Genomic DNA, 25907 nt, shown 5'->3' on the forward strand with positions numbered 1-25907 from the left:
AGACATTTATGTAGAGCCCCTATCAACATGAGTTTAGGGCTCCTCTAGGGATTACTGAGTTCCTACACCCCTAAACCAGTATGCCTATAGGCTCCATAGTAGCACCACAGGTGGATGTTAGATGGGTTAGGCTCAGAGTGAATGAACTCCAAGCTAAATTTGTCCACTGCCCCTGCCTATGGTTTCCTCTATGGTTCCCGCACCTGTACAGCTTCCCTGTGGTACCAGAGCAGGTTGGTGGGTCTCAAAGTGGAACAAGGTGACCTCTGTAGACATTTACGTCTCATCCAGCACAGATAAAATGTCATGCCTGTTCCAAGCTATTCCAGAACTGAATGCCAAGCATATGTCTGCCAGTGGCCATGTCAGAGGAGCAGCAGGTGGAAGTTGAAGGTGTCAGCCCACCAGGAGGAAACTCTCTGATGGATCAATCTCAGACAGACAAGGTCCTAAGACCACAGACACTGGGATGTCTTTTGCTTCTGCTGTGTCTTTACATGTTTGCTGCTACTGTCTTTCTCTGGTATCTGGCATGGTGTGATTGGGTGTGGGGAGATCTTCACTGCCTGTAATGTAGTGTGTTTATCTCATGGAAACATCCTGTTCTACTGGGCATTTTTACCTGTGGATTATTTTGAAAATGATTTCTAAATGTTGGGATATGTGTTCATGGGTTTCAGTGTGCATCACAGATGAAACAAAGCTTTGAAAATAAAGTTAGATTAAGATGTTTATATCAAATAGCTTTAAGGTGAAAAACTCAAGAAGATGATCTAAAGTTTTAGAAAGGCACATAGTTGAATGTGGAACTCTTTAAAGTCAAGGAACAAGAACAAAGCAGCCCAATTATCACTAGCTGACACATCTTTTTTGCTAGGATTGGTTGATGACCAAAGGTGATGATTAATTCCTTATACCCATTTCTGCCCTCAATCTCCTGCTACAAAAAAACTATTGTTGAGTGGGTATGCACCCTAAAGACTTAAAGTAGAGCTGGCTGATTCTTTTTTATATACAAAAGTTTAGATTTGTGATTCCTTATAAGATTACCTGTTGTTTGAGTTTTCCTGCCTGGCCCACAGTCAGGACAAATCTCTCTCACCTGCCAGTAGCTCAAACCCGCAGCTGTCGCTCATTTGAGAGAGACAATTAGGAACTGTTTTTAGTTTTATTTTAGAATCTTTTTTTTTTTAGTTTTTAGGTGGAAACTCTTGTCACCACGTTGGACGCCATTTGTAGATAGAGTTTTCCTGCCTGGCCACGGGCCAATCAGTGATTTATTTATTGACCAATCAGCAACACATTTGACATACAGACCATCCCACAGCACTTCCCCTTTTCTTTTCTTAAAAAGGAAGGTTTTAACCTTTACACATCTCCAAAGTCAGCTTGGTATATTTGGGAATTTGGGCGTAGCTTTTCTTACTACTTCCTGCTGGAGGGGGGCGCTGTATCTTCTGGGGAAACAAAGAAAATTTTAGGATCATGGAGTAGTCCATGAGGCTGTATCGTCTGAGCCAGTTGCCTTGAAACCATTTTGGATGTTGGATCATCTGGGCCTTGGTGTCACCTTTTAGGGGGTCTTGGCTGGTCAAACCTGATGTATCTTAATCTGGAACAAATCCATAGTCTCTGGCTTTTTGTGGAAACAAAAGCAGAATCTTTTTTTTAAAGTAACATATCCTTATATCTAAATTTTGAAGTCAAGGTACCTTTAAAATATACATTTTGGCATAACTCAACAGCTTTTGTAATCAAATTTTTTTTTTAGTTACGAATATCAAAGAGAACATAATCCAGATTCTCTGTGTGGTAGCCATCTTTATGTGGCTTATTTTTTTATATTAGCTTGAGCCTATTGCTTTAAACTGTAGCCTTTTAAGCCTGAAATGGCGCTGGCGCTGTGGCTGCTGGCTCCGCCCACTTTAGCTTTCCAATATGGCGGTGATATGTTTTCTGCCAGCTCTGGGAGCCATCAGCTCTCAGAAATAGTGGGTCTATGCTTCTATCAAAGCAGCGTGTAGCCCAGAAACCTCTTTTTTTTGTTTTGTTTTGTTTGAGCTACTGGCAGGTGAGAGAGATTTGTCCTGACTGTGGGCCAGGCAGGAAAACTCAAACAACAATTACCTTTCAAGATAAGTAAGTGCAAAGTGAAACTTGCCAGTAAAAGACCTGACTGAGAAGAATATCTTTTTTGCCTACTTGGTTAATTTATAATAAGTTGCTTGGGTATGAATGTATGTGGGTTCTTGGGATAATTTGTTTTTCACCTGTAATACGTAAAATGTTTAATCATGTAAGGAATATGGAAAACATGCTTTTTTTACTTGTATTCATTCACTTAAAAAACAGAACGTAACAACATTGTAATTTTTATATTGCCTGAAAGATATACTTAAAATGGGCTAGAAGGAAAACATCAAGAATGAGAGAGTTAGAAGGAAAACAATAAGAATGAGAGAGTTAGAAGGAAAACATCAAAAATGAGAGAAAGAAATCATGAGGAAAATAAAGAATGGAGAATGCAAACAAAGAATAAAGAAAACATCTGAAGGACACCATCAAGAGAGTGAGTGAGTGTCTTTTCCCCTAACCCCCTCAGATAGAAAAGTCTTAGTATGTGCTGACACTGTGGATTCCTTTGGAGCCCTGTGCTGCTGGAGGCTGGGCCCCCAGGCAACAATAGGTGGCCCGTTGCCCTGGGCCTAAACCCAGCACTTCAGTGTTTGCCCACACACCTGCCCCTCTCCCAAAGTGTTTCCCCTGCGTCCCCAGTCAGGATTGAGAGATCTCCAAGCAGATTCCTTAAAGGAAGCTGTTCATGACTCAGCAGAGGCAAGAATTTGTGGGTACAGGTCCCTGTTACACTCAGCTAAGCCCCGTGTATACACGCAGCTGTGCAGTTAGTCAACCTCTCCTGCCTAGGAAACTGCAGGTGCCAGCACAAAGCCAGAGTTTTATGCCGAGGAATCATTAAGCATGTGTACACCAAGCATACACCTTGTCAGCTGATGCAGGAAAGTCAAAATTATATGCAAACCCTATACCCTGGTGGGAAGTATAGTGATCCATGGAAGAGGCAAAATGAAGAAACTCCTGGGTAGTCCCTAGCGGTCCATGGTTTGATTTCTGGTTTCACCTGGAATAAGGCCCAGAAATCCTTCTAATTAATGCATTCTTTATTCTCAATTTTGAGGTTAGGTTGGGTGCTATAGGCCAGCTCATACAATGGACAGAGTTCTATGTCCTTAGGCTTCCCTCTATCCATCAGCACTCATATGTTCTCATGTTCAGGCATGCACACCTATGTAATGTACTCATATGTTCTCGTGCTCAGACATCCACACCTATGTAATGTACTCACATGTTCTCGTGCTCAGGCATCCACACCTATATAATGTACTCACATGTTCTCGTGCTCAGGCATCCACACCTATATAATGTACTCACAGCCCCTGCAATATTCTTAGTGCTTAGTGCATGGAGCTGGCCTGCAGCAGAGCATTGGGACAGCCAGAATTGAGCTTCTGAGCCACACTTTTTATCATCACATCATGACTACCACAGAAGCTAACACCAGGACACCTACTGAGATCTGGATGCACTCACCCTGGATGGACGCACAGGTTTGCAGGTCTGTAAAACAGTGCTCACAGTGCAACTGTAGATGGATACAGGACAAGAATCTAGCAACACAAATAAACATGCCTGAAAAGTAAGTTTCTATATTCAAAGAAGTAGAAAACACTTCCACCCATCTGGCTCACACAACACTCTGTGTAATTCAACTGTCATGTAAACTTTATGAACCCTGAGGCCAGGGAAGAGCTAGTCCAGAATGAAGACAGAGTTTCTAGAGAGGGCCATGTGGGCCCAGGGTCCTGTTGACTGGTGATATCAAAAAGGAAAGTCCTGAGTTTACAGTAGGCAGCTGTTCAGCTTGAATGATAGCCACATAGCTGCAGAGTGACTCCACTCCAAAGCTGTGTCTTCCATAGCAGGTAAAGACCAAGGAGGGACATGAGGAGCAACTCCTAACCAAGGATTCTAGGGACAGTCTGCGCTAAAATCCCGGCAGCTATCTTTCTTCCAGGCATGGATCCCTCCTTGCACTCTGCGCCTCAGAAGTCAACTGCAGTTCCGGAAGGCCATTGCTCACCACCCTCCCAGGGTACCTGAGCTCAGGAGGAGCAGGGACTTCCTGTTGGACCAACCCAAATCCTTCAGCAGCTTCCCAAGCAAAGAGGGCCATAGCCTGTGTTTGTGGAATTATCTAGTTTGGGATGCGATCTCAGGGCCTGTTTCCCAAGAAGTGACTTGCCCTCCCTTAACTGCCCATAATTCCTGCAACAGACAGGAAGCCCCCCTAGTTTTACCCAAAACACCGATTCTAAATATCCACTTTTTGCAGGGGAACTGAGACTGCTGAACTGAGAAGAGAGAGGACAGGCTGCTTCTGTGGTATGAGTCAGCGGCCTCTCCTGGGCTCCCTAATCATCACTAAGAAAGACTTTGCTGACAACAGTGTTTGCAGATCCATGTGTACCTGGGAGTGGTGAAAGCCCTGGGCACAGCAGCAGGGGCACCATGAGCCTCAGTGAGGAACAGGTACGCACCTTCTTAGATGGGAACCCCACTTTTGCCCACCAATATTTTGGGAAGAAGCTGAGCCCTGAAAATGTGGCAGGGGCCTGCGGAGATGGTTGGCTGGCAGACTGTGGCAGCCTGCGAGAGCTGTGCCAGGTGGAAGAGAGTGCAGCACTGTTTGAACTGGTACAGGACATGCAAGAGAGTGTCAATATGGAACGTGTGGTCTTCAAGGTCCTGCGGCGCCTCTGCACCATCCTGCATGCAGACCGCTGCAGCCTCTTCATGTACCGCCAGCGCAATGGCATAGCGGAACTGGCCACACGGCTCTTCAGCGTGCAGCCAGATAGCCTCCTGGAGGACTGCCTGGTGCCCCCTGACTCTGAGATCGTATTCCCACTGGACATTGGGATTGTGGGCCATGTGGCTCAGACCAAGAAGATGGTGAACGTGCAGGATGTGTCAGAGGTGGGTGTCTCCAGCCAGGATGCAGAGGTATGCTCTGCCTCGGCATACAGAGACTTCACAAGGACCTCAGGTCCAGGGCCAAGGTTCTTGTAGCTCACCCTTGCCTACCCGATCTGGACACAGTGCCTAGCCTCCTGTCTTCCCCTTCCAGGACCTAGTCTTTCACATTTCCAGTAAAAAGAAAGCGGAGGGCGGGGGTGGGGGTGGGGGGGTAGGAGGGGGCGGGGGGAGCTCAAAGGGAGCTTTAAAGGGTCCCTCTTTTTCCCTATGACATTCACACAGCTGCATAATTGTCACAGAAATACTATTTAAGAGACGTTCTTGTGGAAGATTTTCAGACTCAGCCTCTGGCCTTACCAAGGGTTCTGTATCTGGGGTCCAAGGTCAGGTCTCTTTTATACATGGTAAGCACAGTGAGAACCTAGGGTAATTTCAGTGATCATCAGGGGTGAAGAGTCTTCCCTGAGTGACTATAGTTGTCTGCACAGGGCTCTGAAGGGGTCAGGCTAGGGCTGGTATAGAAACCAGCAGCCCCAAACACCAGTCATGGCAGAGGCAGCTTTACCCACAAAGGGAGGGACCACACTGGTCCTGGAGGCAGAAAATCTGGGATCCAGGAAAGGGTGGGGATGGAGTAACAAGAGAGTCAGGGGCCAGAATGGAAATGGACTTATTAACAGACTCCATGGAAGCTGCTGGTCTGTGGCAGGTATAATCAGGACAGAGCTCCCATAGGTGGGAAGTACTGTGTGTCTGGACATGATGAGTGAGGTACTCACTAGATACTGGCTTGACAACAGCTAGGGAGGGGTCAGAGAAGGGTCAAAAAGTGAGTTCCAGGAATTAAGGAGCTCCACAGAAGGATTGGGGAACAGTCTCCTTCTCCCTGCCTAGTCCCCTCCTCTTTTTCTCCTTCTTCCTTCCTCAAGGGACCCAGGAAACCTCAGCACCTGCTGCATAGGTCAATCACATCTAGTTTGGAATCCCAGAGCAGGAGAAGGTCCCCTCCTAGATAGATCCTCCAGGGCAGTCACTACCCTTGCTCCTGGCCAAGTAAGAAGGCTGGGTAGGAGGGTGTTGCAATCCTCTTATCCTCATCTGTTATAAACAGGCAGCCACCCAGCGACCTGAATCTGCAGGATTATCTTGGCCTTCACTTGGCTTCCTTTTTAAGAAATGGGTCATTCATGAGCCAAATGGAGCATAAATTACCAACAAAGCAAGAAATTTGGTATATAGGGGAGACTGGGACAGGACATTAATATTCTAGTGCTCATGATCTAACCATCCTTCCTCATTTTCTCATCTTTCCCCCCTCTTGCCGCCTCCTTTCCTCCTTCCTTCTTTCATTCATTCCCATTCTTCCTCCTCCTTCCTCCATCCCACCTACCTTCAGACAACCCTCAAATCATTGCCTCCACATATCCCTGACTCTGGGACTGGACTTCCAACTGCCCCCATCCACACCAGAGTAATGGTGTTGCTCTGAGGGTCAGTTCAAGTTGCAGGGCTGTCCTAAATCCTATACCCATACCTACCCATGTCCTAAAGCCCCTCTCCAGTGTTTCTAGTCATTTTTGTGGCCTAAAGATACATCCTTGGTGGCAGGGACACCATGCCTTCTTGTAAGATGATTCTGTAAACTGCAGGTTGTACTAGTTTGTATTGATCCTGGACTGGAGGAAAAGGAATAATAGTCAAAGTTAGCAAAATCCAGATTTCCATTAGCTGCATCGGCACACTCTTCATTGCTAAGGATAGGATTCTGGATTCACATACTAGTTTTCAGCAGAAAACACTGAGACAGACTGCACAGGGTCTCTCTAACACATTCGGTGCCCTCCTTGCAAATGGTAAGCCACATGGTGGACCTTTGTGGTAGTGTTGTCTATAGTATGGAACACAGAACAACAACACAGGGCTGATGCAAAGTTTTAGTTGCACATAGGTACTCACTACACCTGGACACACTTGTCTCCAGGTTTTACTGATGAAACGTCTATTTCACCACATGGTTGAAATGGTTAAACCAGACTGCTACTAAGCATAAACAGACCCTGAGTATAGGTAGATACTGAACACATCTAAACCATGAGCACAGTCAAAATCTGAGTACAGGTATACCATGAGTACAGGAAGATCTTGAACACCTTAGGATCGTGAGCAAGGTATATCACCAGTACAAGAAGGCCGTGAGCACAGGCAGACCACGAGTACAGGTGTACTATAAATGTGACTACTTCATTGGTGCAGCTATACCATGAGCACAGGCAGACCATGAACACAGGTAGAACAAGATCATAAAACAGAGCACAGGTAAACTGCCTAGAGCAAGGAGTAGCAAGTATGGGAAACTGGCTCTCTGAGCCATGAGTGTCCATGTTCTTGGCATTGAGGGTATCGGACTGCTAATGGTTCTGATGTGATGTTTATCTCTGAAGCCTCATCTTCCTGCCTGCTTCTAACTAGAAGCACATCCTAGGATGTGGCTCTGTGGAGAAAAAAGTCTGCTTGAGGCTCTGCTCACATATCTATCCTGAGGGGAATTTACCTCTGAGTAGAGAACCTGAATCCATGGCCTGGGACTCTGCCACCGGACCCTATAACTGCATCTGAGTGTAACAGCTGCTCCCAGGCTAAAAATCTGAATGACAGATATTCTGCTAGGTCTCAGGTTCATTACAATCTTTCTGGTAACCAGTTTAGAACTGAATAAGGTCTCATACTCCAAAATCACACACCCAAGAGCCCATAAAAACCAGAGGGTAGAGGATGGGTTCTCTGTCTTCCCCTCAACATGTCAGAATCCAACAAAACAGCATGATCAGCTGCCCTGCCTAACTGTCTTCTAGAGAAGTCTGTTAGCAGGAAGAAGGCCAGGACGGCACACATGATGTCAACCCAAAATACAAGTGGACAGAGATTCACTAAAAATAGTTATAATTATTTGACAATAGCAAATCATTGCAATGGGAATCCATATGTCCCGGCACACTATTAATGTATTCAAGGAAGTTAAGATGGGGGTAGATTTCAAAGACAAAAGAGAGAAAAATCAGAAGCTGCTCCATACAAAGTTCATTGGTCTTAGGGATCAGAGGCAAGAGTTGGCATCAGCTCACTGGTAGAGGTACCCATGCTGGACAGGATTCTGTTCAGTGTGTCTTAAATGAATTATTTTGATCTTAGGGACTATTAGAGATAAACTTTGGGTAGGTGTGGTGGTGCATACCTTTAATCCTAGAACTGTGGAGGCAGAGGCAGGTGGATCTCTGTGAATTAGAAGCCAGTCTGGGCCGGGCGGTGGTGACACACGCCTTTAATCCCAGCACTTGGGAGGCAGAGCCAGGCAGATCTCTGTGAGTTCCAGGCCAGCCTGGGCTACCAAGTGAGTTCCAGGAAAGGCACAAAGCTACACAGAGAAACCCTGTCTTGAAAAAAAAAAAAAAAAAAGAAGAAGAAGAAGCCAGTCTGGTTCTAGCCTAGCCAGGGTAATATAGTAATACCCTATCTCAAAAAAAAAGGATAAACTTTGCTATAGAAATCTATGCATACATTGGGAATGGAAAACATGACAGAAGAAATATCCCCGGGGTCTTTGGAAAGTCCTGAAGAAAGTGTTTACCTCAGAGAAGAAGCATGAGTGTCCCCATGTCCTTCCATTACCTCCTGAGTCCAATTATTTCTTGGATCTGACAAGAATTATTTAATCCTTTCATCATTAATTTTTATATTCTCCCTTTGATCAAGAACATTCTTCAAAATCATTGCTGATCAACTAACATGCAACTCACATTGTATCAGTGATGCTGAGAGGGTCCTGTACTGATTGGCTGGGTGAGTTGCTTGGCTGTTGAGGAAAAAGATGAACAGCTAGAAATTAGTGTCAAGACTCTTTCAGTCATATTTGGCTAGCAGGAAGCCAGAGGGTAAAGTTCTCAGGATTGGTCCCCTGCATTTTGTCACTAAGCTCCTTCTCATCAGGTGCTGGCTATCATCTCAAGGCACTGGGACAACTGTCATTTTGTTAGGATATGAACTCCTATCCACACGGGACAAATAGCAGGTACAAGTTTAAAAGTAGCAATACAAAGTATTATTAACAATAATACAATAATCTCAGTTTTCATGTTATTTTATGGAGGAAGGTTTATCTATTTTATTTTATTTATTTACTTGCTTACTTATTTATTCATGGTTTGTCAAGACAGGGTTTCTCTGTGTAGCCTTGGCTGTTCTGGAACTCACTCTGTAGACTAGGCTGGCCTCAAACTGTCTCTGCCTCCTAAGTACTGGGATTAAAGGCATGCACCACCACCACCTGGCATTTTTTTTTTTGGTTTTTGTTTTGTTTTGTTTTGTTTTGTTTTTGAGACAGGGTTTCTCTATGTAGCTTTGCACCTTTCCTGGAACTTGCTTTGTAGACCAGCCTTGAACTCACAGAGATCTGCCTGCCTCTGCCTCCCGAGTGCTGGGATTAAAGGCATGTGCCACCACTGCCTGGTGGCATTTTTTTTAATAACTATTTTTTTTATTTTAATTTATTTTGCAATACAATTCAGTTCTACATATCAGCCACGAATTCCCTTGTTCTCCCCCCTCCCATCCCCCTCACCTTCCCCCCAACCCCCCCCCCCCCCCCCATTCCCATCTCCTCCAGGGCAAAGCCTTCCCCACAGACTGAGGTCAACCTGGTAGACTCAGTCCAGGTAGGTCTAGTCCCCTCCTCCCAGGCCGAGCCAAACAATCCTGCATAGGCCCCAGGTTTCAAACAGCCAACTCATGCAATGAGCACAAGATCTGGTCCCACTGCCTGGATGCCTCCCAAACAGATCAAGCCAATCAACTGTCTCACCCATTCGGAGGGCCTGATCCAGTGGGGACCCCTCAGCCATTGGTTCATAGTTCATGTGTTTCCATTCATTTGGCTATTTGTCCCTGTGCTTTATCCAACCTTGGTCTCAACAATTCTCGCTCATATAAACCCTCCTCATTCTCGCTAATTGGACTCCCAGAGATCCACCCGGGGCCTAGTCATGGATCTCTGCATCCAGATTCCTCAGTAGTTGGATGAGGTTTCTAGCACAACAATTAGGGTGTTTGGCCATCCCATCACCAGAGTAGGTCAGTTCGGGCCCTGGTGGCATTTTTTAATAAAACAAATAGGGATAGGACAAAACAATCAAACAAGAAAAAGAGTCAAAGAGGAAAAAAACAAGAAATGCATATAGATGCCAAGACACATACATTTGCACACACAGGAATCCCATAAAAACATAAAACTGGAAGTCATTATATATATATATATATATATATATATATATATATATATATATATATATGTATATGTATATGCAAAGGACCTGTAAGATTTAAAAAAAATATCCTGACAACATTATGAAGCAAAGAACCTCTGGAGATGCTGTTGAGTTTATTTTCTTTTGGCCATCTACTGCTGGGCATGGGGCCTACCCTTAAGAATGGTTTGTTCCCCCAGTGAGAAAACTTTCTTGGAGAAAACTAAAACTAATTTTTCATTCGCAAGTGGCTATCAATTGAAGATAGCTTCTCTTTTGGGTTAGAGATGGGGGCATGTGTCCACCTGTTCTTTTAGCTCTAGGACTCCATCTGTCTGGAGCAGACCCATGCAGGCCCTGTACATGCTGGCACAGTCTCTGTGAGTTCGCATGTGTGCCAGCCTTGTTATGTCTAGAAGGCCTTGATTCCTTGGTGTTCTCCATCCTCTCTGGCTCTTACACTTTTTTCACCTCTTCTTCCACATAGTTTCCTGATCCCTGAGGGGAGAAATTTGATGGAGATGTCCCTTTTAGAGCATAGTGTTCCAAGGTCTCTCCCACTCTTCATATTGTCTGTCTATGGGTCTCTGTGTTTGTTCCCATCTACTGCAGGAGGAGGCTTCTCTTATAATGGCTGAGCAAAGCAAAGATCTATGAGTATAGAAGAACGTTGTTAAGCATCATATTATACAAATCTAAGTTTAAAGGTTACCAACCAAACAAGTCAGATGACCACAGAGGAGTTGGTGGGACTTGCTATGGTAAGTCAGCCTCTCCCTTATTTTTTGTAACTGGGTCTTAATTCACCAGAGGAGAAACCCAGAAACAGTGCATAGTCTTGGCAATAACACAGACTTTTCCTCATCCAACCAAGAGCTGATCTAGAGCAAATTTACCACTTAATTAAAATTAATCCCATAATTAAAAAGGTATCATTTTAAAAGTCCATTTGTGTAATTTTGAGTAAAAACTTGTCTTGATAAAGTTGCCAAAGTTACACACTGGGTGGACAAAAGGTTTCTTGGCTCACATTCTGTCAGTTCTGTGTTACTGTCTACTGGCTGTATAATTCTAACGATATCATCATCCTTCTTACGAGCAAGGAAAACTTAAAGGGACAGAGTCTTATGATACGGTCTTATTCTGACTATAGTTTTTCATTCTCTTTTGTCATTTCTACCTTTGTCCATACCATGAGACCGTTTTAAAGACTGTCTATATTTAAAATTTATATCAAGTTGTCCAGATCTAGCTCATAGAGCTTTAGAAAAGAGTAATTACTGACCTTAATAATTGAAAACTGTATCAAGACATTAGAGAAAACAAAAAGAATTTAGAATACAGTCCAATCTACAGATTAACAAAATAGTTAGAAGGCAGTAAACAGTTATAATATGGTAACAGATTTCATTTTTCTTTAGATGCAATTCTTCTAGTTGCACTCATATTTTTTTCAAAAAAAACTTGTTATGTGAGTTTTATCAAATTTACCTTATCCAGCCTTAATATGAGGGGATGTGCCTAGTCTTTTTATAACTTGATATGCAGTATTTGGTTGATATCCCTGGGAGATCTGCCCTTTTCTGAAGGAAATGGAGGAAGAATAGATCTGGTGGAGAGGGGAGGTGTCAGGGAGGAGACTGGGAGGAGAGGAGGGAGGGGAAACTTTGTTCAGAATGTAATATATGAGAGAAGAATAATTTTTTAAAAAATTGACTTACACAAATACAATTAGAAAAGTGATTTCTTATATAATAATCTAAGGAACGCTGAAGCAAGAAAGCCACACAGAAGCAGAAACTAGACATAACTGTATTCCCTAGTCCCCTGGTCCCTAGGCCTTCTATTTTAACTTGTTAATTGTAGAGGTAGGGCCCTCAAAGCCAGAATCCTGAGTACAATTTAAAATGTGTCATTTAGTTTGAAGGCAACTTCTATGAGAACACTTATTACTGATCCTCTGCAAAACAACTATGGGCCCAGAAGAAATAAAAGTAACCACAGATTCTTCTTAAATCTTAGAGGACCCAAGTAAGGAAAAAAGAAAATGCTTCCACCATTGCTTACAAAATTGTGTTTTGTCAAATTGCTATAAGCTGTGGAAAGCTTAAGCAGTTTTCTTAAATCTAGAAAAATATCTAAGAGCTAATAAGACATAAAATCTGCTGGGCAGTGGTGACGCACACCTTTAATGCCAGCACTGGAGAGGCAGAGGCAAGAGAATCTCTGAGTTTGAGGCCAGCCTGCCTGGTCTACAGAGTGACAACAGTCAGAGCTACACAGAGAAACCCTGTCTCAAAACCACAACATACCTTGTTAAAAGCTGTTTTCCTGTGTAATAGAAAACTCAATAAAGATACAACACACACAAAAAAAATTGTCTTCATGAAATATAGAACTTCTATTTCCTAGAGAAGTTATGAAAAGACAGAAAGATCCTATGAAGTGGATACATCTTGAAGGGATGCTATTAAAAACAGCCTGGAAGATGTGTGAGGAAAGTGTTAGATGTTGAAGGAACATACACAAACTATATTTGCTCAGTGTGTGTGTACATTATGATGCAGAGCACGCAAATCAAGATCAATGCCTTGAACAGGGACGTGGTGGAATTATCTGGTTATTCCGGGTTCTTTGGGTAAAGACCCAAAGAAAAACTGTCATTTTGCACCTTTAAAACAAACATTTTAAACATCCAGCTACAGTAGCAGAGTCAGAGTTGGGGCGGGTGTGGGGATCACCAGAGCTGCCTGAAAAGTTGAGAGTGAGTCTCCATGTTAGTTAAGAACTTAAACAGAAACTTTAGCACGGGGAAAGCTGCAGGTAGAAAATGATTGAAATTTTGTTTTGTTTTAGTTAAATCTATTAACATTGTAATTGTTAGGAATTATTTATTTTTCATTTATTTATTTCAATTAATTTATTAATTTAGCATCCCAGTCGCAGTTCCCCCCTTCTCTCCTCCCAACTCCTCCGCCCCACCCCCTCTGTCCCTACCCCCAATATAGTCCTGCACAGAAATAGTTGAAAATTTCAGGAAACAATTCAGAACTGAAAATGAAAACTTCTTGAGAATTTGTACCAATTGGATCACTACTTCCAGAAATTTTGTTTTTGTGTGTTTGTTTGTTTTAACATTGTGGATTAGACTCTGGTTTTATATCAATGCTCTGTTTTAGAGAAACTTATCAATGTTTTAATGACACATAAAGTTCGTTTGTGAGATTTGTCCTTTAGAAACCTGTGGACTACTTTAGCCTTTAGTTCCGATACTGAATTCTTTCTCATTCAAAAAGCTCTTTTTTCTCTGGTACCTTTTGCATATAGAACTACATTTAACCAAGGTTTTTCTTTTTACTCTTACTTTAATTTCTACTGAACTAAAGAGCTAACCTATGAAATAAACAATTTTAACTGTCTACCATGTACTCATTCTTCACGAGACTTTTACAAACACTTATTGTGTCTGCACACACATGTGAATGCATGTTCACACGTGCAAACAGTGGCGATCAGAGGACAACTTGTGGGAATCAGTCTCACCATGTGGGTGGGCAGGCTTGTTAGCAAGCACCTTTACTCAATGAGCCATCCCACCAGCCAAGGAAATACTTTAGAATGTCCAGAAACATGTTTCTTTATACGGCAATTGATGTATCAGTATTTTAAGTTATTCAGAAATGACTTGGACATTGTATGAGTGTCAATAAATTCCATATACCATGGTGTAATTTTGAAATTACATTGAAAGTCCAAAATTAAGTACTTATTTACTTTCACCTAATTTACTTATTTTTAGCTAGTAAGTTTAGATTGTTTATGGCAACTGAGAATCAGTTTAGTGTAAGGGTCATCTTTTTTTTCTTTTTGTCTTTTTGTTTTGTTTTGTTTTCAATACATCCCAACTGCAGTTTCCCCTCCTTTCAAGCATCTCAGTTTGTCCCCCCACCCCACCTTTCCTCTCCCTCAGATGACCTCCTCTGTTTCGGAGGGTCATCTTAAGTTATCTGTCTGTCAAAGAAATGCCCTAAGAATTTGCTATGCTTTAGCACTCAAGAGCAATGGACACACTTGCATATTGTGTGTACATATTCTTGGGTCACAATTTCACATCTGTGTGATCTTAAACATCTAACAGAGAAAAAGTCAGGTCTGTAGTGTACTTAATGGTGACAACAGAAGATACGTTAGCTTTAATTAAGCCAATGATATTATATTAGCCTTGTTTATCAAAGAACTGTACAGACAGATACCTTCATAGTTAAGGCTTCCTTCTGTGTCAAACCTACACAAAGTAGCAAACCCAGATGAAATCATACGCTGACCACTCTGAAGATTTAATTTTTGTTTTACCAACAAATTTAAGTCAACTTACTTATCAGCGATTTATTTAGATCATGTGAATAAAAAAGCTTTTGGATTAACATATTTTTAGCAAGCTTAGGTGTACTCAACTTATGAGCATCCATTTATCTCTAAGCCAATTAAAAATTCAGCTCTTATAAATCTAATGTAGAAAAATCTCAAGTTCACTACACACACACACACACACACACACACACACACACACACACACACCAACCACACTACATAATCACACAGAGAAAAATAAAATCCAAAGTCTTTCTTTAGTTGGGAGCTGTGGAGGTTGCTAAATGAGGTAACATTGTGCCCTTTGGTCACATTTATCTGTAAATCTTGGTACTATCGGGTTATATACTTTTTTGGTCTTGATTGGGTGGAGTTAAACTTAAGCTGCAAGTGACCAAGCACAGGTTCCATGAGGAGTCCTCACTCAGAAATGACAACCCCAAAAGCAGATCAGTGAACGGGAGCTGATAAAGAATTGCTGGTTGTTGTTGGGCATGGTGGCACACATCTTTAATCCAGCACATAGGAGGCAGAGCGTGCAGATTTCTTTGTGTTAAAGACTACTCTGTTCTACACAGTGAGTTTCAGGTCAGTTTTTGCTAGCACCAATGGCCTCCACAGCAAACAAATAGATGAGAGTTTGTGAGGCTGGGTGAGTAAATGAATGTAGGTCAATGGGTGAGGGGTGAATAAGTGGGTGAGTGGGTAGATGGATGAGTGAATGGATGAGTAGGTAGGTGAGTGAGTGGGTGGCCAGTGAGTTGGTGAGTGCTACAGAGCTGCAAGGTACCTGACTGGCCAGGGAGAAACAACATACCCTTATAGCCAGGACAATGGAGTAAAAAGCTCTGAAAGGCTCAGGGAAGGACAATACTGAGCCATGGTACAGTAAGAGCCTCAGAGAAGAAATCAGACTGAGAGTTAGGGTCTCCAGAGATTTCTCCCCCCATCCTTACCAAAGAGATGAGAGCCCCTGATTCTGTGCACATTGTCTCACCCCTTCTCCTACTTATCACCCCCCCTAAATGTCACAGAAAGTACCCTCAGGCTTGACCCAGGACATTATATACCCCTGTCCCTTCCCTGTAGTAGCTTCTCACTAGGAGGTTCTATTCAGCCACAGAGTCAGACCAGGACTCAGCTCTGAGTACAAGACATGGTGAGATTGAAATGTATCTGGACATGATAGATCCATGTCCAAAAAGATGAAAGAGTATGGGGGCGTGGCATTGTAATTCAGTGATGGAGCACTTGCAAAAAGCCTTGGGCTCTGTCCCCAGCACTGCAAGAGTGCAGAGAAGCTTAGTGTTCATGGAAAACAAGGAGAGCATGGGAATCACTACTAAGACAGTGTCTCTGGAAGGAAGTGCTCTGTAGTCGGCGTTTTCTTTGAGCTGCCAACCAGTTCCCAAATAAAGACACGGAAACTTATTATTAATTATGAATGTTTGGCCTTAGCTTAGGCTTGTCCTACTAGCTCTTTTAACTTAGTTTAACCTGTTTCTATTCATCTATGTTTTGCCTTGGGGCTTTTTTTTTAACCTTTCTTTCATTCTGTATGTCCTACTTTCCTGCTTCCTCTGTGTCTGTTTGTCTGTCTGTCTGGCCCCTGGCGTCTCCCTCGTGTCTCTTTTCTTTCTCCTCCAAGCCTAAATTGCTCCTCTTACTTACTCTCCCTTCCCAGAAGTCCAGCCTATACCTCCTCCCTTGCTATTGGCCATTCATCTTTTTATTAGACCAATCAGGTGTCTTAGGCAGGCAAGGTAAAACAGGAACACATCTTTACATGTAAACAAATGTAACACATCTTTACATAGTTAAACAAATATTCCACAACAGTGCTCTGTGAATGATGTTATGTATATTTAACTGGGAAGATTCTACTACCTGAAGATCCAGCACATCCCTGAGCAGATATGGCTCAAGATCATGCCTCTTCATACAGCAAATATTTAGGGTAGATGGGAATGGCTCTAGGGTGGAGAATATAGCATTGTACCAGAGTGATAATGAGCAAAGTTCACTTTAGGTCACCCAGAAAAAGGCTGGAAGGTTTGACTGTTTTAACCTTTTTCTATGTGTCTTTCTTTGAAGGACTTCATCTGAAATAGTCTGGAGGAGTGCAGTAATCATTTAAAGGGACAGGCATTTTCCCTACATGCAAATCTGATTCACCCTATACATTTCTCCCAGCTACCAAAGGAAGCTAGGCTGTCTGGGTTATGGCATCAGGAGACCCAGAGATGTTTGAGGTAAAGAGGGATGCAGATGGTTAGGGGTCAGCAGAATAGCAGACAATGATCGTGAAGAAGTGGATCTTGGAGAAGTCTGCTGGGCAAGAAGTCCCAGAAGCTCACATTTTCCGTGGTTCATATGCATTTATAACTTGACAGTGAAGAGTTCAACTCAGATTCTGCAGGAACCTGAGTGTCTTCCAACTTTACCCACTTTTGAGGCTATCAAATATTCTGAGCAGGAGGTCATGGGGAGCAGAGAAGCCCTAAGTGGACAGTGGAGTGGAGAGAAAGGCAGACAAAAACCTCTAGAAGCTCTTGGAGACAAAAGGAGGACAGGGAGGAAGGCTGGAAGCTGCAGGCTGCATGTCAATCTTCAGTGCGGAATGTACATTTACATCACATACACAGAAAAGATTTGCATCCGTGGGTGAAGTCAAAGGGGACACCATCTACATGGGGACCTTGGGCGCTATCATTACAGGAGGTGTAGGATCAGGCTGGGCTAAAGGGCTACCGGAGTCATCTGAAAGCCCAACCAAAGCCATGGCATCCCTGACTGACTGAAACATGGGCTTGAACGGCAGGGTGATGGAAATCAAGGAAAGGTAGAAATTGGGCTATGAGGGAGTATTATGCTTAAGGCTAGAAGGAGGCTTGTCCCAGGGATCGCTATATTCTTGTCTCACTTGTGGGTTCATAGAGGGAAGATCAAAAGAGAAAATGCTAGCCAGACTTGGCATAGATATCCCCAGGTATCTGTACCCCAACCTCACTTAACACCAGCTTCTCAGAGAGACGCAGATATAGCCAAATCTGCCATGATGGACAAGCCCTGTTTCTTTCTGACCTCTGACCCTGGACCCTAGCACTTCTTTACTTTTTTTCTTAAGATTCTTGTCTTATGAGGATCATGAGAAACCCATAAAGATACCAGGATTCTGTGGGTGTAGGCTATGAGGTGAAGACCCCAGAGCAGTATCCTGAGTGGGAAAAATATTTGATATCTGAGAGACTGGTGAGGCTGGAGCAGGTTACTTCAATATAAAGATAGTGACTGTATTACTGGAACCAACATGAGACATGGATAAGAAGACTGGGAACCTGGTCAAGAAGGCAGGGAATCCAGGAAGGCAGATAGATGCCACAGAGAAGAGGGCATGACAGATTAAAGGGATTTGAGAGCATTTTATTTATTTATTTGTTTGTTTATTTGAATTAATTATTTTTAAATTATTTACATGCTTTATTTGATGAATGCACACAAGTAATATGAGAAATTACTCAATTCAATATTTTATTTGAAGCTGGACGGTGGTGGCGCATGCCTTTAGTCCCAGCACTGGGAGGCAGAGGCAGGTGGATCTCTGTGAGTTCGAGGCCAAGCCTGGGGCTACAGAGTGAGTTCCAGGAAAGACGCAAAGCTACACAGAGAAAACCTTGCTCAAAAAAACCAAAAGAGAAAAAAAATATTTTATTTGAAATTGTCACATACTGGTAAGTAGTAGGTAAATTACTGTGTTATTTAATATTTCATTTTAACAATATTTCATCAATATTTCTAAAACTATTATATAGACACATCATTTTTTGAACTATTTACATATTGTATATTTTACTTTAATAGTGATAAATATCCATTATTTTATATAACAAGTAAAACTTTCCAATACTCATAAGCATATGTAACTATTAGTGTCCATCTCTTAGGATTTTTAAATGATTACACAATAGAGTACTACTCAACTGTTAAAAACAATGACATCATGACATTTGCAGGCAAATGGATGGAACTAGAAAAATCATCCTGAGTGAGGTAACCCAAACCCAGAAACGTGGTATGTACTCACTTACAAGTGGACATTAGCTGTAAAGTAAAAGATAATTATGATAGGATCCACAGACCCAGAGAGGCTAAGTAACAAGGAGAGCGTTTTAAAACCACAGCCTTGATCATATTTAATTCCCAGCAGGGGAAGGAAATGCAGAGGGAGAGCAATGAATAGAGTGAGGTTCCTTGGTGGAGGCGAGGCCAAGAGAAATCCCAGGGAGATCCCAGGATATTCTGTGGTTTTGTTTGCAAAATGGGGCTTATACGGTGTATGGATAAAACGGGTGCTAAAGTGAGGTCTCAGATGTGGGGAGAAATGTGGCGGAAATAAAGCCAGTAAGAAAAGAAAACTAGACGACCACAGTGCTAGCTGGTTTTGTGTCAACTTGACACAAGCTAGAGTCATCAGAGAGGAAGGAGCCTCAGCTGAGGAAATGGTTCCATGAGATCCAGCTGTATTTTCTCAATTAGTGATCAATGGGGGAGGGCCCAGCCCCTGGTGGGCCATGCCATCCCTGGGCTGGTGGTCCTGGATTCTATAAGAAAGCAGGCTGAGCAAGCCCAGGGGAAGCAAGCCAGTAAACAGCACTCACCCATGGCCTCTGCATCAGCTCCTGACTCAGGGTTCTTGGCCTGTTTGAGTTCCTGTCCTGACTTCCATCAATAATGAACAGCAATGTGGAAGTGTAAGCCAAATAAACCTTTTCCTCCCCAACTTGCTTTTGGTCATGGTGTTTCATCACATCAATAGAAAGCCTAACTAAGACAACCACCTAGTATGGGCTGTGTGCCTTGCACATCCCGAGTCACATTGGCAAACCTCTGTGCCTCATTTGTGGGTCAAGTGTGCTTCACCTGTATCAGTGGTTCCTAACCTTCCTGATGCTGTGACCCTTTAATACTCCTCATGTTGTGGCAACCCCAACTGTAAATTATTTTCATTGCTACTTCATAACTAATTTTGCCACTGTTATGAATTGTAATGTAAACATCTGATATGCAGGATATCTGATATGCAACCCCTATGAGAGGGTCATTTGACCCCCAAAGGGTTCACGAGCCACAGGTTGAGAACCACTGATCTAAGAGTCAACTATGTGGACCTGTGTGAACCATCTGAGGATCAAGTATGTGTATCTCTGGATCATATAAAGGTCAAGTGTGGACCTGTGTGCATCATATGAGGGTCAATGTAAAGATCTGTGTATATCATCTGAAGGTAATCTATGGTGGTATTGTGTTCCCCAAAATATTGTGTACTTTAATAAACTTATCTGGGGTCAGAGAACAGACAGCCACTAGATACAGAGGCTAGAAAATGGTGGCACTCATGACTTTAATCCTAGCACTCCAGAGGTAGAAATCCCTCTGGATCTCTGTGAGTTCAAGGCTGCATTGGAAACAGCCAGGCATGGTGACTCACGCCTTTAATCCCAGAAAGCAGCCTTTAATCCCAGGGAGTGGTGGTAGAAAGCAGAAAGGTTTATAAGGCGTAAGGACCAGAAACTAGAAGCATTTGCCTGGTTAAGCATTTGGCTGGTTAAGCATTCAGGCTTCTAGCAGCAGTTCAGCTGAGAGCCGTTGGGATGAGGACACAGAAGCTTCCAGTCTGAGGAAACAGGACCAACTGAGGAATTGGCAAGGTGAGATAGCTGTGGCTTGTTCTGTCTCTCTGATCATCCAGTGTTCACCCCAATAACTGGCTTCAGATTTGACTTTATTAATAAGAACTTTTAAGATTCATGCTACAGTAATTTCTTGCTCTGTGCAGAAACGCTTCAGTATGCCTGCTTCTAGAAGCAACCTGAAGATCAGGATTAGCCTCTAGCACTAATGGTTAGTCAGGAGATAGGCATGTCCAAATCACCAGGTATACAATGTCTCAGGATATGCTCAGAGAAAAGGGTACCCAGGCAAATTTCTTCCTTGGGAGGATTCACCATTTCATTTCCACATGACCAAAGCCATGTAGCTACAATTTAGCCAGAAAAAGTTAGTTATCTTCTATGACAAGATGTGAGTGTCAATCTCAGTAATGTCACCTCTGTCAGGACTTGCTGCTCACCTTTCTTCTCCGCTGTCATTCATATGCTGATTTACCTCCAGCTTGGTGCCACTTGGCAGCCAGGTGGCAGTGGCTTCTCCAAGGAGGGGGAAGAGTTGGCTCCAGCCACCTCCACCCCATTGGGAGGATCGCCCAAGCTCCAGGCTCCTAGCAGCCTCCTTCTGAACACCTTTAGCGAAAACTGGCCTGGCTAACTTACAACCAAGAAATAGAATGCCAGCAGGGAACTTCTCAAGCTGCTCATGGGGCTCAGCGATGGAGAATTATAGCAAATCACAAGGGCTGCAAGATATGGTCCTAGGTCCGTCTAAGAGAATCTCTGTTAACAGTCAAAGGTGGGGTGATAGATGTCAAAAGTATTGATAGTAGTCCGTCATCCGCTGGAGAGGAATGGGAGGGACATAAGCTGCTCTAGCTTTCCAGGACAGACCCTAAAGGGGGGCTAAAGTCACAGACATTCATTCACTTCTGTCACTGTGCCAGGGTACTGTAGCCTCATATAAATAACCAGAAAGCAGAGAACGAGGCAGAGGCATTTCTGTTAGGAGTGCCTGGTTCTAACTTGGTACCTTGAGCCCGGTTCAAATGATCCATTCCTTTCAGGGGTAGAACTAACTCCAGAAGCAGGATTCCTCTTACATCTTTGGGTTAGTAGATGTAGGAGTTCTCCCTGAGCCCTCTTTGAATCTTCCCTGAGCCCAGAAATAGGCAAAACTCACCATATCACAAATAGAGTCTCATGGTGGATAGTGGTCTGTGGAACAGAGCTTGAGTGCAGGGCTGGTGGACAGACCCCAAGATACAGGAAACTCTCAACTCCAGCTCCCCAGCCATATATGTCTTAGTGATACTGTGCCATGACAAGCCACCAATCACAACAGAGTCCATCCTTCATTCAATCATAGTTATCTTTCCAGGAAGAATGTACAGCAGGTTTGGAGGGGGCTGGAGGTAGAAGGAGACAGTCACCTGGGCTAGAAGTCTGAAGGTAGGCATTGGGTAGACTTGAGCATCCAGGAGACCAACTTTGCCCAAAAGTGGATAGTGCTAGAGGACCTTGTAGGGGCTCTTTGGGAGGAAACCTTGGGAGACTTCTTAGGAATCAGCGGTGAGGTGAACTAGGAAGAACCTTAGAACCTGGCTGAACTCTGTTTGCCCAGAGACTGTGTCCTGAATTCAGAGGTAGGGCTACTGGACACTGTAGTACATTGTAAACTGTGACCTTCTAGAACTTAGCCCCTGTGTAAAGATCTAAGAGGGCCGGACTGCAAAGCACATCAATAACCTCCCTCCTCTCGCGACAGTGTCCCCACTTCAGCTCCTTCGCTGACGAGCTCACTGACTATGTGACAAGGAACATTCTGTCCACACCAATCATGAATGGCAAAGATGTCGTGGCTGTGATCATGGCAGTGAATAAGCTGGATGCCCCATGCTTCACAAGTGAAGATGAAGATGTGAGTGTCCAGGAGATGTGTTTGCTCCGTGTGTCTGTGTATGTCCTACCTCCCAGCATGCTTTTGCTCATCTGCATGTCACTGTCTCTATTCATGTGGTTATGTGAGCCACATCCTTTGACAAATTTTGGTCTGATTCATGTCCCTCTGCTAATCTGAGTGTGTGAGCTGTGCTCATCCAGATGTATAAGCCATGTCCTTCAAATCAGGTGTTTCTGTTTATCTGAGTGTGTGAGCTACACTCCAGCTGTTCTTCTTGTTGTGTATGAGTCATGTCCCTCTGCATGTCTTTGTGTGTGAGCCATGTCCCTGCCCCACAGGACTGAGCTTGTGTGTGTAAGTCCACACCCATGAGTGATAAGTACAGCCTACTAGTATGCTTGTATGTATGTGGCAGTTCCTCCAGGATCTTTGAGGTATGTCTCTTTTCTGTACATATGTCCTTGAACATCTGGATTTCTGACTAAGGCTGTTATGATTGCTCTTTCAGGTTTTCACAAAGTACCTGAATTTTGCTACATTAAACCTGAAGATCTATCACCTAAGCTACCTCCACAACTGTGAGACACGCAGAGGCCAGGTACCTGTATGCCCTGACTGGTCCTTCCCCAGCCTTCCACCCTTCTAAGCAGTTTTCTCTTCACAAATGGCCAAGACACTGTGCTGTCTAATCAAAGCATGATTCTGTCCTAACAGGTCCAGATGTTCCTATCCATGTCATTGCCCATACAAAACTGAGTAAGGGCAGGGATGCTGTGCTCACGTAGGCAGTCAGATTATGAGGCAGAAACTGGAAAGGTCCTCTGCTCATTCCTATAAGTGGCCTAGTAGGTACAGCTTCATGCAGAACCACAGACAGGCTCCACTCTTCTCAGATACTGATGCAAACCTTTGGAGGAACCAGAGTAAATTGTAAATTAACTAAGCACAGAATCTCCTTATGGGATTGGGCCTGACAGAGAATCTGGAATCTGTTTACTTTGCATGTGATAGAAACTTGAGTGTCCAACAGGGTCAGTGTGCTGGGGTTTTGAAACACATATCAATGTGCCATAGGCTACAGCACAAGAGTTCAGATGAGGTCTCAAGGCAAAGTTCTCCTACCTGAGTCTCAGCCTGTTGGAGCCTTCAAGAAATCCCAAACGAGCTGGGTGTGACAATGCATGTCTATATCCTAGCACTCATGAGTCAGAGGCAGGGTGTCTTAATCAGTGTTCTATTGCTGTGAAGATACACCATGACCACAGCATCTCTTATAAAGGAAAGCATTTTGCTGGGGCTTGCTTACAGTTTCAGAGTTTTAGCTCATTGTCATCATGAGGGAAAGCATGGTAGCACGCAGGTAGGCATGGTACTAGAGAAATAGAAGGTTCTACATCTGCATCCAAAGGCAGCAGGATGAGAGAGCCATACTGGGCCTGGCTTGGGCTTCTGAAACCTCAAAGCCCACCCCCAGTGGCATACTTCTTCCAACAAGACCACACCTCCTAACAGTGCCACTCCCTGATGACCAGGCTTTCAAATATATGAGCCTATGGGGACCATTCTTATTCAAACCACCACACAGGGCAATCACAAGTTTAAGGATAGCCTGGGATACATAGCAAGACCTTGTCTCAAAGAAAGGGGGCCAGGGAGGGAGGGAAGAGTGGACGGGGGGGGGGGGAGAAGAAGAGGAAGAAGAGGAGAGGAGAGGAGAGGAAGGGAACTATCTTGAATGGGTGGTAGCACATTCTGTGCCTAAAGCTAGGAAAGTCAGCTATACACAAGGCTTTGGGGAAATGTTAGATGGCAAGTTACTTTGTGTTTTCCAAACTTCTTGTTCTGCCTGTGAGTGCTGCCATACTTTGGCTACCAAATATAGAAATGTGAAAATGTCAGAGAAGAGAGTCAGAGCCAGGGTTGGGGACCACTGAGATCATCTTGATGGCTTGTCGCCATGTGGTACTGGTCACTTGTCAAGAGATCTCTGGTACAGATACTTCAGGTTCAAGGCAGAGCCTGGATCCATTGGTCTACCAAACTTATGGCCTATATGGGGGTACAGGACAAAAACCCAGGGAGAAAAAACGCCCAGGGTCCTTTCAATTATGGCTGGACCTTTGCAGAAAGTACCCAGGTATGACACTGAGGGGAGAGGAGAAGAGTGAGGCTGAGAGAGAAGAGTGAGGCAGGGAAACAAGGCCTGTCACAGGAGGAACTGAAACCTCAACTAGACCACAAAAGAGCTGGAGTGGGGCAAGGGCAGCAGAGCAGAGAGTCAGGACTAGTTGGGCTATCAAAGGACTGTGGGGATGGCAAAACCAGTGAGGTAGACTGTCTGGAGGAGTCAGGACTGGAGGCAAGAAGCCCAGACCATTCGGGGATGGGAGGGGCATATGGGATGAAACAGGTGGAGCCCTGAGAATAGTTCAGAGAGGGGAAATGATGATGGGCTGATGGGAAAGGAAAGTGAGGGAACAATGGGCTTGTTGGAGGCGCCACAGAGGTAAGTGGTCATTTATAGGTCTCAATCCTCATTGTACTGTCAGAAGAAAAAGTAGAGAAAGGAGTATTCCTTTCTCCTCCATACCCACCACATAACCCGTAACCCACAACAGTGATATATATATATATATATATATATATATATATATATATATATATATATATATATACAACACAACACACAAAACAGATGCACACACCCCAGAGATAAGCCACCCACAATTCACCACAGCACACACAGCACAGAGCCACACACCATGCACTATATACTTGTTGTCTGCTCCACACCATCAAATACACATCACCATGTGCATTTCAGATACAACTCATACCTACATACATACACATACATTCATCCCCACATGGCTCTCACACAGCTACAGAGGCCTGTTCTCTCCATCCCCTATCCCAGATGTCTTAGTCAGTGTTTTATTGCCGTGAAGAGACACCATGACCATGGCAACTCTTAGGAAAGAAAACATTTAATTGGGGCTGGCCTACAGTTACAGAGGTTTTGTCCATTATCATCATGACAGGGAGCATGGAGGCACACAGGCAGACATGGGGCTGGAGAATTAACTGAGAGTTCTACATCTGGATCTGCAGGTAGCAGGAGAAGAGATCCGTGCTGGGTCTGGCTTGGGGCTTTTGAAACCTCACCCCCAGTGAGGCACTTTCTCTAACAAGGCCATACTTCCTAATCCTTCTCAACTAGTACCTCTCCCTGGTGACTAAACATTCAAATCTATGAGCCTATGGGGACCATTCTTATCCAAACCACTACACCAGGTGTCCTGTACTGCTCACTTCCTGCCTGCCCTCACTTATTCTTTTGAGGAAAGTAGATGCTGTCCCTAACTGCTGCCCAGCCATCTTCTACCACACACATAGGTCTATCTTCACTTAAAGAAAGCCGTTCTTCTTTCTCCACTCTCCTGATAGACTCAGTCAAAACTGAGTGGCTCCTGGAACCTCAGAATCAGCCTATGGCCCTCATAGGTATGGTTGTGTCCATTGGAAATTGTGTGCTCCAGCAGAACCCACCCCGCTGCAGTCAGCCTTCACCCTTACCACCCTCAGCCAGCCCCAGATAACAATGTCAATTCTCTG

The 25907-nt window shown here is 43.8% G+C and overlaps 1 protein-coding gene across 9 annotated transcripts in view; it reads left to right on the forward strand.

The window, feature by feature from the left end:
- Pde6b (phosphodiesterase 6B) overlaps nt 1-25907 on the forward strand; it is a 70496-nt gene that overhangs the window by 19769 nt on the left and 24820 nt on the right. For all 9 annotated transcript variants that reach the window (XM_052735721.1, XM_052735725.1, XM_052735719.1 and 6 more), the window contains 3 exons: nt 4412-5055; nt 22158-22310; nt 22801-22890. In XM_052735721.1, the coding sequence (XP_052591681.1) occupies nt 4588-5055; nt 22158-22310; nt 22801-22890 (711 nt within the window). In that variant the 5' untranslated portion in view covers nt 4412-4587. The remainder of the gene's footprint in view (nt 1-4411; nt 5056-22157; nt 22311-22800; nt 22891-25907) is intronic.

This window comes from Peromyscus californicus, unplaced genomic scaffold, assembly GCF_007827085.1.
Source record: "Peromyscus californicus insignis strain IS unplaced genomic scaffold, ASM782708v3 Scaffold_13__1_contigs__length_99412109, whole genome shotgun sequence".
Lineage (NCBI taxonomy): Eukaryota > Metazoa > Chordata > Mammalia > Rodentia > Cricetidae > Peromyscus > Peromyscus californicus.